The sequence below is a fragment of the Prunus dulcis genome, chromosome 1 (genome assembly GCF_902201215.1).
Source record: "Prunus dulcis chromosome 1, ALMONDv2, whole genome shotgun sequence".
Classification (NCBI taxonomy): domain Eukaryota; kingdom Viridiplantae; phylum Streptophyta; class Magnoliopsida; order Rosales; family Rosaceae; genus Prunus; species Prunus dulcis.
Window position 1 is genome coordinate 8821922 of NC_047650.1, and position 13528 is coordinate 8835449.

Genomic DNA, 13528 nt, shown 5'->3' on the forward strand with positions numbered 1-13528 from the left:
CAAATGTATAGTCCATGAGCATGCCAAAACATTCTGTGAGGTCTAAACTCCATGAAAATTCCAAGCATGGGGATCAGAATATTTAAGCTTTGAAATGAAATTAGGTCACTGGCTTCTTCCTCATCCCCTTCCTCCGCAAGCCTTTGGCCTAACTACTAACATCAAGGATTCTTGCTACAAATTATTGGGTTAATTTAACAACTTTTGCCTTCATAATTTAGTTGAAATAAAATCTATAGATGCGGCTGGTACTAGTATAGAAATATTTATATAATCCAATCCAGATTGTTTCTTTTTGTATGCTTTTTGGTTGAGGCTTGAGAGACATGCGCAAGAACAAATTTGGACCATTGTCTATGACATGTATGCATAACATTAGACGCTTCAAGTTTATTTAACCTTGGGATTTTGGGTCCCTATATACTTTATGTTTTACCTTCAATAACGAGGATAACACTATTTTACTATTTTCATCAATAATGATACATCACGTGTGATAACACTTCCACGTGAATAACAAAGCTATCCCCGTTACAACTAAGTTTTTCTCCTTCTGGAGGGCAGTAGACGGCAGGTGAGGAATCTGTACAGGACATTCTTTATCAGTTTTATCCTACTTTTGGACTAAAATACAAGGCAAACGCATGAGGAAGTTGACCTTTGTTTTTTGCTTGGTGTGGTTACAAAGTTACAGAACCCTATTTTTATTTGCCGACGAAAAAGAAAACCTGGCCAAGCTTATTTTTATAGTATCTTCATCAACACCAACATCTTGTTCTTGAACTTTGGTAAATTGTAGCAATCTATCTATCTACTCATGGACTTGAAAGTCTAATTGAGTTTGGAATTGTTTACTTAGTTTAAGAAACTCATCAAAAGTCTGAATTGGGTGATTATATATATTGAACAAGTAACCGACACCTCAAGATGACAAGGACTTTGCATAACATGATTTTTAAGGTAACATGTCGTTGACTGACTGTTAGATACTTTTGCACTTTTATGAGGGTTTGTTTGTGAGTGATTCTGGATATGCATCACTTTTGGGAAAAAAAACACCTCTTATATGAATTTTCATATAATCATTTTAAGTGATTCTGAGAAGAAGCACCTGTCATGTGTTTCTTCATAAAATCACTTAAAAACCACAGTGGTTATATAGAGAAGTGATTCTCCATAAAAATGTTTTTTAGCCTATTCAAAATCACTCTCAAACAAGTCTTTAATTAAGCAAATAGATTGTGATTAAAAGTTAAAAACCCTAATTTAACAACCACAAACAAAAAGTCAATAATATTTGCGTGTGGGGAAAAGCTATGGCAACTTTTGATTAGTATGCTCAATCTTTCACTGAGCAGGCCACACATACATGCCTAGTCTACACCAAATATCCATTTTTGTTGTTTGAATATTTGTGCATTTTTAATCAAGGGCCGTGCCCAACTAAAACATTGATCTATATAGCCATTATGCTAAAATAAAACGCATTGAAAAGACTTGTTTAGTCAGATGAAGCTCAACCTGATAAGAAAGACACTTGAGATACATGTAGGTATTTGGTAAGAGCTTCTTTCATACTAGTGATATTTTTGTTTTTTTTGAAATTTCATATTGAGAGGGCCTATAACATATTAAACTCACACACACTATATGGATGCTAAAACTCGAACTCAGGACCTTTCATGGAAGAGTAATTGCTTTAAACCACTATACGAATGAGTCCTTTTTGCTATAAGTGATTTTAATTAGTGCTTGTATCCATGTGATTTATGGTCGATAAATTTTCTGTTTACATGTTAAAGCTTCTAGAAAAGACTTTAGAAATGTAAGTATCATAAGCTAATTCAAGTTTATTTAATATGCTTTGCTATGATTCTCGCTTCTACTTTATATGCCATACTTGCACCTCATGCCCGTGACCAAGACAAACAAAAGGAAAATAAACAATAAAGAACCCTCAACCAAGAAGTAAAATATTTCCACGAGAAACTTGAATCATATAACTTTCATCGTCCCCATCGAAAAAAAAAAAGAAAAAAAGAAAGAAAAAGAAGTTTATGCTTCTAGCTTAATTATTGTTAAAATTCTCAAGGTTTTGTTAATCGCCTCGGATTCGATTTAATTATATTCCATACTTGGATGACTAATCTCACTTTTAAACCTTAAAGTAGGATTATAAGGCCAAAAGAAAGGTTTATCTTGTAAAACACTATTGTCTTATTCTATTTCCTTTTAAGCGGGGCCTTGTGCAATGCTAAAAAATCAAATGCAAAAACATATGAATTTACTGAAGAATATAGAAATCTGTGACAATCGAATTGCCAATTATAATGTTTTGTACTTCCATGAACTCATTATCATGACATATATAATATATAATTTGGTTTAAAATCCATACAATTATAATATAAATTAAATTAGGTTTAGGTTTAGGTACGATGAAGAAATCCAACAACCAGTAAATTTTTAGGCATGAGCTCTTTAGTTATTAAACATTGCAATAGATTAGGCGTGATTTCATGTATATGTCATGAAGCATAGAAAATAGGGTTCACAAAACAATAAATGATGAGCATGAACAGCATGTGAAGCCAGCCATGCAGCTAGGACAATGTATATCAGTTAGCAGATAATAATATTTTAGCAATAGCAGACGTATCTGAAATGTCAAGCAATCTGACACTTCAACCTAAAAGAGCCTGCAATGTCATAAAAACTTGTATATAACTGTTTTGTTATCTTCAGTTAACCTTATTATACTACATGATAAGGATTTTACATGACAGATTGGATAGCAAAATAGTATTATTCCCGTGACATGCAAGTTCTTCTTTTGCACTGCATATTAGACCAATCCAAAGACTTAATTTGGACCAAAAGAACATCTTGTTGACAGAAAGTAGTAATCTAGGACCAGAAGAAGAGCAGTTCAAAATTTGGTAAAATAAAAATACAGATTGAGTTGAGCATTGCAAGTTAAACGTCCATGATGACATAGTTGACTACATCTGGGCTGGGCCCCTGCTTTCTTTACTCTTTCACCTGAGCTTGGTTCTTGTATTTCTCCAAATAACCACTCATTAAGGTATATGTAACTTATATATAAAAACTGTAAATAAATAAAAAAGGAGAGCCGCTCGTCATCTAAGTGTAATGTTTTGCTTCTCCATACTGCAATGATTTCCCAAATCCTATAATATGCCAGAAATGTCATCATTACATATGAATTATGTAATATTGTTCGTTGGGACACTGTTTAGCATTTGAATCTGTTTCTATGGATTCTAGAACAGTTTTAGGTTGCTGCCTTGGTGGGTAAAATGGGTTTTGGATATGTGGTTGTTTACTTGTTTATGCACAATTGCTTGCACACCTCTAAAGTAGTGGGCAGTGTGGTCTCTCTCCATTCACACACACACACAAATTGCCTATCCTATGTTTCATACACTTTTTTATTTATTTCTCTCATCACGCGACTCTTCCTGTGACAAGAAAAATAGAGAAAAAATGGTATAAACATGTTACACAGGAATTTTGCTCATCCATCCATGCCATGCATCTTATTTTCAAAATGAAGTAGGGGTATTTTGGGTCTAGAAAAATTGGTACGGAGTTCCAGTCTGTTTCCTTGACTATCTGACCTACTAAACTTGGATATCCCAACCTCAAGAATTAAATATAAATAGAAATGAGAGGAATATTGCAAATTTCATGAAATGTGTATATCATCATTATGAGGGCAGCAAATGGTCTTTGGTTAATTTGCTGTCCAGTCTGTTCATTTGACCTTTCAACCTTTTTCACAATTTGTGCTAAACATTTCTTCAAGATCACACTGATTACTTGTCCCCTTGTAATCATAGTCACTTTTATTTTTAAACATAAACTATAATCTAAAATTGATGTTTGACTAACAAAAAGAAAAGGTTAAGGTTTTACATATCAAATCTGAAATTGTAAACTCTGGGTCCTTGGTTTTAAATGCTAAACCTGATTAAGTTTCTGATTATCTGTCACCCTCAGGACACATTTTAGATATTGCTATAAAGAATTAAAATAAATAAATAAAAGAAAAGGGAGAAATTTGAAGAAACAGCAAAGAAAGCTTCAATTTTTTCATGCTTCTCTTTTACTGTATGTAATGTAAGGCATGCCCTCTCTCCTCCTCATCACCTACCACTGACAACTCCACCCCTTCTTATTAACCCCACCACCTCCATTTGCTCTTCCCAGAATTCCATGTGCCCCCTTCTCTTCTCCATTCCCCTTGGACTGCACAAAGACACATTAGGCTCTGTGCTTGTGACCCTTTGTTTGGAGTTTTCCAATAGGGGCAAGTGCGTGGGGAAGAGTGCTCTATCTGACTATCTGAGCTTGGATACAAAACCCATTTGCCCAATTGAGAAAACCCAGAAAGGAAACCTAATAATTTTACATTTATTTTCAGAGAGTTGAACAATGGGATTGATTTGGGTGTGTGGCAGTAGCCTCATTTCCAAGTTGGTTTTTTCTGGGTTCTTTTAATAAGAGATCTAGGGGGTTTGAGTTTGGTTCATTACCTGTCGAGGAGGCTGACGAAGGCTTTCACATTAAATTTGAAGAAAAGGTACCAATTCAGAAACTTTTCTGTGTATGGAGCCTCTCTTAGTATGGTTATTGCTTGTTACATTTATACTCCTCTTCTGTATTTACTCGCTGAGCGAAGAAATGAGAAAATATTATGAAATGGTTTTCTGAATTTTTTTCAGTTGTTGTTATGACATAGATATCACAATCTCAACCTGTTTTGACTTTCGCGGGTAATGTAGAACTTGACTGAACTAAGCCTCGTGGTGGTTGTATATTAGGCTTAATGGTTTTCTGCAGTTATTGGTTTACTTGGGTCCAGAATTATCAAAGTTTTGGTCTTTATCACTTGTATATATTGGCTAATTTGAAATGATGTACGAAATGCATTAGTTGGTTATGCTGCAAGTCTGTTTTCACAGTATGAAAGTGGGTGGAGCTGAAAAGAAAACATCTTTGTATATTTTTCTTGCTCTTCCTTTGGTTGAAGTATGTTTCCCTGATCACCCTGGTGTTCGGCTCTCTCTATCGAGATTGCGTATAGGGGTTGAGTCTGTTTCCTTGATCACCTCGGTTTTCATCTCTCTCTCTCTCTCTCTCTCTCTCTCTCTCTCTCTCTCTTATATATTCGTTTCTGTACAGCACTATCTTATCTTCTACTATTTTCTTCTTTGATTTTATTATGCTTCCCATTTGTGGATGTGCATTTTTAAATTTTTAAAGAAAAAATTGATGGCCATTCTTATTTTGGAGTCAGCCTTCTGTTATTTGAGTTTCAACGTGAACTTGGAAAGATGTGAACCGGTGGTGACATAAGCAGTTAAATTCAGGAACGAAATGCTATATATGCAAAAAGTTTGCTTTTTTACATTCATGGAATTGAAAATTTCTTATTTCTTTTGCTTTGAACTCTGCAGGTGACTTTTATCGCCAAAATATGGCATCTGGTCTTGATACTGTATTAGCCAAGAAGACGTTTGTTTTCGGCTTAAGAGTTTGGGTCTTAACAGGGATCATTGTGGGGGTTTTTATAGTGATGATTCTTGCAGTGTTATCAGTTTGCCTTACTTCACGAAAGAGATCCAGAAAGTCTAATGACATGCTTCCTCTTAGCCAAATTCCAAATGTTTCAAAGGAAATCAAAGAGATTAGGGTTGATCAAGTTTCATCAAAGAACTATGTACCCCGTAACAGTTCTTTCCTCACCCTTAGTGATAAATTCAATGACAGAGAGTCAGAGAAAGTTTTGATCCATAAGAATGGAGATAGTAGCAGTCGATCAGGCTCATTTAACAATACAGAAAAAGAAAATGTCGGTTCTCCATCGGGAGACGAGGGTGGTGCTGCAACAACTTATTTCAGGCCCTCTTCACATCCTATCACTGCCCCTTCACCTCTTTCTGGTCTACCTGAATTCTCTCGCCTTGGTTGGGGTCACTGGTTTACATTAAGGGACCTTGAATTTGCAACAAATCGGTTTTCAAAGGACAATGTCATTGGCGAGGGGGGATATGGAGTTGTTTATCAGGGTAATCTGATTAATGGAACTCCTGTGGCTGTGAAGAAGCTACTCAACAACCTGTAAGATGCATTTTGTATTATTGTTTCAGTAGCTCCATGGGTTTCTATTTTTCATATTTTCTCTTTTCATTATGGTTCTATGGATTGTGCTTATAATATATTCATCTCATAGAGGACAAGCAGAAAAGGAATTTAGAGTGGAAGTTGAGGCTATTGGGCATGTGAGACATAAAAACTTGGTTCGACTTTTGGGATACTGCATAGAAGGCACCCACAGGTATCATACCCTTCCATTTTATGAGCACCTTGTTTATAATAAAGGAAAGAGTAACACCGTCACAGCCTTATTACATATAAAATGTGTTCAAATTGAAACACATGCATGAGAGAGAGAGAAAGGTTGCTTAGTTCTTAAACCTGTGAGTTTTGTTCAGGTTGCTGGTTTATGAGTATGTCAACAATGGAAACTTGGAGCAATGGCTTCATGGAGCTATGCGTCATCATGGATATCTCACTTGGGAGGCACGCATGAAAGTTCTCCTTGGCACTGCTAAAGCGTAAGTCTGCCGATACCTAAGTTTGAATTGTTTGCACTTGTGGTTTATCACCTCTTGACTCATTTTAACATTTTGCAGGCTGGCTTATTTGCATGAGGCCATTGAGCCAAAAGTTGTGCATCGAGACATCAAGTCAAGCAATATCTTGCTTGATGATGACTTCAATGCGAAGATATCTGATTTTGGTCTGGCAAAGTTGCTAGGTGCTGGAAAGAGTCATATTACAACTAGAGTTATGGGTACCTTTGGGTTAGTAATTCTTTTGATGAACAGTTACTTGCAACTTTTTGTTTCAAGATTATTTATGGGTAGAAGAACTGTAAGTAATTAGTTTAGAGGTAAGAATCCTTTCTTATCTGTTCCTTTCATCATTCTTTTCTTTTTTCAGATATGTAGCCCCAGAATATGCCAATTCTGGCCTTTTAAATGAAAAGAGTGATGTTTATAGCTTTGGGGTTGTGATTTTGGAAGCAATTACTGGAAGAGACCCAGTGGATTATGGTAGGCCAGCACAAGAGGTATGCGAGAAATGCTATTTTTTGCAGATTGAGAATTTTGATTCATACATGCATTTTTAGTTCTGTACTTCTAATATTTTATTAGTTCTGGTTGCATGTCATATTCAATAGTAAACGCACCGGCCAATGAAAATTGTAGCTTGTAAATTCATTACTACCCAACAAATGCATAATCACCTTGGAATTGTTTGATGTGTTCCGTGATGGCTATCTTTAGACAAATAGAAAAAGAAGAAATAATACCAGTTTAGTCACAGTTGTCCTTACACCTGCTGGGTGGTTCTTGCAGGTAAATTTGGTAGACTGGCTCAAGGTGATGGTTGGAAGCAGGCGTTCAGAAGAGGTGGTGGATCCGAACATTGAGACCAGGCCATCAACGAGTGCCCTTAAACGAGCCCTCTTGACTGCATTGAGGTGTGTAGATCCAGATTCTAATAAAAGACCTAAGATGGGCCAAGTTGTTCGCATGCTCGAGTCAGAGGAGTATCCCATACCTCGAGAGGTATGTTTCTGAAATCATCTTTAAAGTAACAAACAGTACCATGTTTGATGTTATCATGTTTCTACCATTGAATAATATGAAACCAATGACAAACAGAACTTATATCCATTTTTGAGACAAATGTCATTGGTTTTTTAATATAGTGTTTCCATCTTTATATTTGGGGAGTTCATAAGTTGATGTATCTAATGTGACTTGGTTGGAATTCAGGACCGAAGAGGTCGAAGAAGTCAAGCAGGGAATACGGAGGCTGGGTCTCTAAAAGACAATTCTGATACAGATAGGAGTGACAACCCGGATATAAGGGCAGATAGCAGAAGGAACTATCGAAAATAGGCAATGGGTTGAATCAATCATAGAATTGCAAGGAAAACAAGCCAAAGGGAACATGTTGCACTCATTTCAAGCTTTCACATTCTTGGGCTTGCCTTAGTTGAGATAAAGGAAAGGAATCAGAATGTGAAGGAATTTTTTTTCTTCTTTTCTTTTAAATACATAAACCTACTTATAGGTCTTGGAGAGATGGTTATTGTGTATGGAGTGGCATTAGATGGGGACGCCCTTGCCACCGGGTGTGTACAGTTCTGGTTTTTTTCTTTTCCTTTTGATTTTTTTGGGTCTTAGGTGATTGTAGTTCATGAGATCTTCATTTATGTATGTTTTGCCCTTCTTGTGAAGGAGAGATTTCAAGAAAAAAAGGAAAGACAATTGTCCAAGTATATGCTAAACTTTACAGGAAGAAAATAGAAATTGTTATGCCGGTTTGTTGAAGAAATAAATTGTTTCTACCTCTCCTACCTAATACGTTTTGAAGCAATTCCACATAAAGAAAGGGAGTCACATGAATGCCAAGTTCACAGAGGGTTTGCATGTCATGTGAATTTTGAAGGCTAAAATTGAACACCATGTGCCTTGTATAATGGTACGCACGGGACTCTCTCTCTCTCTCTCTCTCTCTCTATATATATATATATATATATCTATATATATAAAGCAAAAGGCAGATAATGGTGAAACATTCAAAATACCAGAAAATGCCTTTGGTTAATGCAAACATTAAGAATTCAAATTATTAATTAAATGAGGATAATACAGTAAATTCACACTTATTCATATTTAAAAAAAGAGAAAGAAAAAGAAAAAGCAGATAATGGATCATATTTTTAGGGAACACAACTACCCATTATCTTTTTTAATTCTAAAATAAATTTAAATTTTTTTAAAAAAAAGCCTCTTGCAGGCGCGGAAGCGCGTGCAGGGAGGCTAGTATATATATAAAGCAAAAGGCATAGAATGGTGAAACATTCAAAATACCAGAAAATGCCCTTGGTTAATGCAAACATTAAGAATTAAAATTATTAATTAAATGAGGATAATATGGTAAATTCATACTTATTCATATTTAAAAAAATTAAAATTAAAAGAAAAATTAGATAACGAATTCTATTTTTATAGAACAAAACTACCCATTATCTTTTTAATTCTAAAATAAATTTAGGCTTTTTTATACCAAAAAATACCTTTGGTTAATTCAAACATTAAGAATTGAAATTATTATTAAAAAAATTAAAATTAAAAACAAAACCAGATAATAAGTCTTACTTTTATAAAACATAACTACTCATGTTATTTTTTCTTAATTCTAAAAATAAAATAAAAATAAAAAAGAAAACCAATTGGCACATGCCCACACATTGTGGGATGGTTGGTTTTCAGACAAATCCATTGAAATTTTTATTTTTATTTTCTGGACGAACAAATCTATTGAAATTTGAATGAACACAAACTATCAAGTTCTATGGTATTTGATTCTTGGTCTTTCAATTGCCAACGGGTCCAGTTGAAAAGGACATTGACTTGCAGATAAGAGATCTCAAATTCAAACCCCCATAGTATCATAGTTATATTCGTGTGAAAAATCCTCCTCCCCTATAATTTAGACTATTACTTGTATTCAAATAATAATAATAATAATAATAATAATAATAATAAAGTTGGTAAGTTCGAAGAAAGCCCACATGAAAGGCATATATTGACCCATTGCGACCTATCTGTTTTTATGTTTAATACAGGCAATCAAAAATGAGAAAGGAGAGTAAGAAAAACCATTCATATTGACGTTGACCTGGAAATGGGGTTGCTTTTTTTCCTTTCCTAGTCTTCTGCTCAAGTCCAAATATGACAATTCAAAGTTCAGCCACCTGCTCACAAAAGATTAATTTGTACTAATGTTGGAAACTTCTTGTTTTCCAGGAGACTAATTAGACCCGAGAAAAGGATGTTAATGTAGAATGGTCAAATAACCCAAGCTCCAATAAGCAACTTTTAAACCGGTAGCAGAATCAATGTGAACTATATAGGATCAGTAAGATTTTGATGACTCAAGGGAACCAGAGGATGTTACATGATCTACACAACTATGTTTACCAAATGAATCTTCAACAATATTGTCTGCAAGAGAGATTGACAGGTCGCGAAGCCAAGCGTTTTTTGTTTCAATGGTGGGGGCCGGACCGAGCATTCAATAGCGGCTGTAGAGCCTTGACGACAATGCTCATATTTGGCCGAAAATCAGCTTCATATTGGACGCACAAGGCAGCAACAGCAGCCAGCTGTTTCAAGCACAAACAATGGTGATCAGTGGATGTGAAGTACATCATCAATGACAAATAGCCATCAGATTAAAGATCCCTCATTCCTAAGAGAGTGACCTACCCACCATTTCAGTTAGTCGATAACTGGCTAGAACAAAGTATGCCGTGTTCTTGTCATTCCAATTTACAACTTAAACATAAAAAAAACTATATGTTTGCACATATATTGTGGAAAAATACCAAGAGCAAGTATTTTTTGGAATTAAGTAATCAACTCATGGTAAATAATTACTCAATTTGTTTCCCATTACCTTTGCAACTGCCTTGGAAGGGTATTCTCCACTGAGTCTAGCATCAACACACTGCTTCACCTTATCTTCACTGAGTTTCGGTGTTGCCTAATAGAATCCAAGAATTCCCCAAAAAAAAAAAAGAAAAAAAAGAAAAAAATAGCTGAAATGAAAGATGCAAATCTATAACAAATAAAATTCCCCTTCCCAAATGAATAAAATAAGGATGCGAGTTGTATGAGTTACTAGTAAACAAGAACTAGGATAAAATTAGTACCCACGTCACAAGGCTCTGCTGTCCACGTGGCAATGTGTGATCAACAGGTTTGCGCCCAGTCAAGAGTTCAAGCAGAACTACACCAAAGCTGTAAACATCACTTTTTGAACTCAGCTGTCCGGTCATTGCATATCTGCCATTCAGAATCATATATAAGAATTAGGCCTAGAGGCTGTGCGTTTTAAGGTGTCTACTTCACGATGGCAATTAAAAAAGAGACGACATATGCCAAATCAAAATTTTGAGCATGCATCATAATGTGATTTATAGAGTACATCAAGCAATAACTTACTCTGGAGCATGATAACCAAAAGTCCCAAGAACACGAGTGGAATGAAGACGTGCAGCCATATCAGGGGCTTGATTTGACAGATCAAAGTCAGCAATCTTTGCAACATCATCATCAAAAAGCAGTATATTGCAGGACTTAATATCACGATGGATTATATGAGGCTGAGCCTTTTCATGTAAATATTCAAGTCCTCTTGCTGCTCCAACAGCAATTTTAACCCTTTGCACCCATGACAGAACTGGACCTGGCTGTGCTCCCTTAACACCTTTCCGTCCTATAACAACATATCAAGGAAAAAAATATATATTAGCAAGGAGATAAAGGCTATCTTACTACTTATCAAAAGGGACATAACCCAAAAAGTTGCAGTTGAAGAGCTATTTTCTAATGTTTGGAGGCTAACCCACTCATAGAGCAGAAGATATGAAACAGTTAGGAAGATTAGATGTTAATTATTTGTACTAAAATTCAATCCTCATGTAACCGAAAGAATTTAATCCTCTTATGAAATAGCTGAAAACACTAGGCATACCTGATATGGACCTTCTAAATATAAGTTATTAAGCCAATCAGAAACACATAAAATCTCAGCATGCTCAAACAAGAATAAAAGATTTATATGGTCCTTCAGAATTTATAATTTATGGAGGGTATAAATAACATCAAATGATAGGCAACAGTGGTGAAGAAATAAGAAGTTTGAAAAGCATAGAAATGTACTTACCATGGAGAATATCATGAAGTGACCCATTAGGAGCATACTCATAGGCAAGGAGACGGAGAGGACCATCAATACAATAACCAACAAGCTCAACAACATTTTCATGTTTTAGTCTTGAAACCATGGAGACCTGTAAAGTTATGACCCAAGCATATTTGAGCACAAAATTGCATACCATGTCAAGTACCAAATAAAAAAACATTCCTGTAGACCTAACCTGTGATAAAAATTCTTGGTCAGGTTGTTTACTGGAATCTAACTTTTTAATAGCTGCAGCTGGCCCACTTTTCAGAACACCATGATATACTCTTCCATATGAACCCTCACCAATTAAGGACTTTGTGCCAAAATTATCTGTCAAATCTTTTAATTCATCGACTGGAATGGCAGGGACAGCAATGGGTAGGATATTTACAGTCTGAGTATCCTTTGGTGCAGTTTCTCTGTGATAGTAACCTCCACTACTGCCTACAATGAAAATGTCTAGCTTTAGATCAATCAAATAAACACCATAAAAGATGGATATCCAAAAGCAAATGCATACAAGTTGCTCTAGCTAATATCAAGTGAAAAATCATGGAATTCTGTTATATCAAAATGCACTCATAAAAAGACATGTTTCTCAAGCAAATTGAATGTGAAAAAGTGCCGTCACAACCCCAGAGTTCCCCTTCCTCCCCCTCAAAAAAGAAAAAGCCTCCGGTATACAGATTTACCTGCTGAGTTATTTGCTACAAACGGTCCATTCTCGGAAGCTTTGCGGATATCATCTTGTACACAACAACTGAAGCAGCTCATGATCTCTTCTCCTGAAGAAACACTTCAAAATCACTGTAAGCAATTTTGCAAAGATAAACAGTGCATGATAAATTTTTCTGAAAAAAAATCAATGCTTTGTGGATAATTATTTAGTTTGGCATAATTTGAGACAAGGCCAATCAATGCTATTCAACATGTCACTGAACTTTCCCCCGTTTCTTCCTATTCTACATGTCAAACAACGACAAGATAGTACCAGAAAAAGAACGAAAAGGAAATCTGCATCAAAAGTCAAATCATTCATCAATCATTTAACTTAACAGATTAACTTAAAATTTCAAAATTCTCAGTTAACATTCTTCTTAAAACTCTTGTGTCGTGGATAGATTCAGTTTTACAACATAACACAAAACTCAAAAACTCAAAATCTTAATCTCTTCAGTGTTCCCTCTTGTTCAACAACAAACATAGACACTAAATCAAAAGCAAAAGAAGGCCCAATTAGAAAAAGTGCATCTAAAAGGAAAAAAAAAAAAAAACTGTAAAACAGCAAAATTGAGGGGTTTTATGCAAAACAAACAGATGCAGAGGAGAAGTTAGAGGGAAGAAAGGCCTCACCTTTGGTATGATGAGAAGGTTCTGGCAATTGGGTTTTCAGTTTTCAGAGAAGTTTTGAATTGCTCCAAGTGATGAAACTGAAGCCGGCTATGGTGCGCAGGGGAAGGCTTACGTCAGCACTTAGCAAAGGCATGCAAATAGGAAGCAACGCTCTCTCTTTTCTTTTCTTTGACTTACGTTAGAGGAAACGAAGACAGCAGGGAAATTTGTGTCTTTCACTTTTGAACTCAAACTCTCCTTGTTCTTCACGATCTTCAGCAATTTGGTAACTGTCAAAGACCAACCATTAATTTATAGAATCTGCTAATGTTTT

At 35.4% G+C, this 13528-nt stretch overlaps 2 protein-coding genes across 3 annotated transcripts; one reads left to right on the plus strand and one right to left on the minus strand.

Annotated features, from left to right (window-relative positions):
- The first annotated feature begins 4102 nt into the window (after positions 1-4102).
- LOC117614198 (probable receptor-like protein kinase At5g18500) lies at positions 4103-8420 on the plus strand. Its single transcript, XM_034342923.1, has 8 exons — positions 4103-4606; positions 5484-6147; positions 6260-6364; positions 6522-6644; positions 6723-6893; positions 7033-7162; positions 7452-7664; positions 7875-8420. Exons 2-8 carry the CDS (start codon positions 5504-5506, stop codon positions 7998-8000), a joined length of 1512 nt encoding a protein of 503 aa, XP_034198814.1. The 5' UTR covers positions 4103-4606; positions 5484-5503; the 3' UTR covers positions 8001-8420.
- A 1238-nt stretch (positions 8421-9658) lies between these two features.
- LOC117614811 (pto-interacting protein 1) lies at positions 9659-13528 on the minus strand. 2 transcript variants are annotated; one of them, XM_034343723.1, is made up of 8 exons: positions 13216-13528; positions 12555-12647; positions 12056-12306; positions 11842-11968; positions 11118-11391; positions 10826-10958; positions 10570-10656; positions 9659-10276 (listed from the first exon to the last, which is right to left on the minus strand). In XM_034343723.1, the coding sequence occupies exons 2-8, from the start codon at positions 12634-12636 to the stop codon at positions 10160-10162; spliced, it is 1071 nt and encodes a 356-aa protein (XP_034199614.1). In that variant the 5' UTR covers positions 12637-12647; positions 13216-13528; the 3' UTR covers positions 9659-10159. The 2 variants fall into 2 exon arrangements, with proteins under 2 accessions (XP_034199614.1, XP_034199615.1); XM_034343724.1 differs by having other exon boundaries at positions 12555-12658; positions 13216-13507.

Excerpts from the sequence above, each read along its gene's own strand:
- LOC117614198 (XM_034342923.1), top strand. The coding sequence starts at position 5,504 with ATGGCATCTGGTCTTGATACTGTATTAGCCAAGAAGACGTTTGTTTTC. Across the intron at positions 6,148-6,259 it reads AAGAAGCTACTCAACAACCT|AGGACAAGCAGAAAAGGAAT; the intron begins GTAAGATGCATT and ends TTCATCTCATAG. Across the intron at positions 6,645-6,722 it reads CTCCTTGGCACTGCTAAAGC|GCTGGCTTATTTGCATGAGG; the intron begins GTAAGTCTGCCG and ends AACATTTTGCAG.
- LOC117614811 (XM_034343723.1), bottom strand. The coding sequence starts at position 12,636 with ATGAGCTGCTTCAGTTGTTGTGTACAAGATGATATCCGCAAAGCTTCC. Across the intron at positions 11,392-11,841 it reads ACTTCATGATATTCTCCATG|GACGGAAAGGTGTTAAGGGA; the intron begins GTAAGTACATTT and ends ATGTTGTTATAG. Across the intron at positions 10,959-11,117 it reads TTTGGTTATCATGCTCCAGA|ATATGCAATGACCGGACAGC; the intron begins GTAAGTTATTGC and ends TCTGAATGGCAG.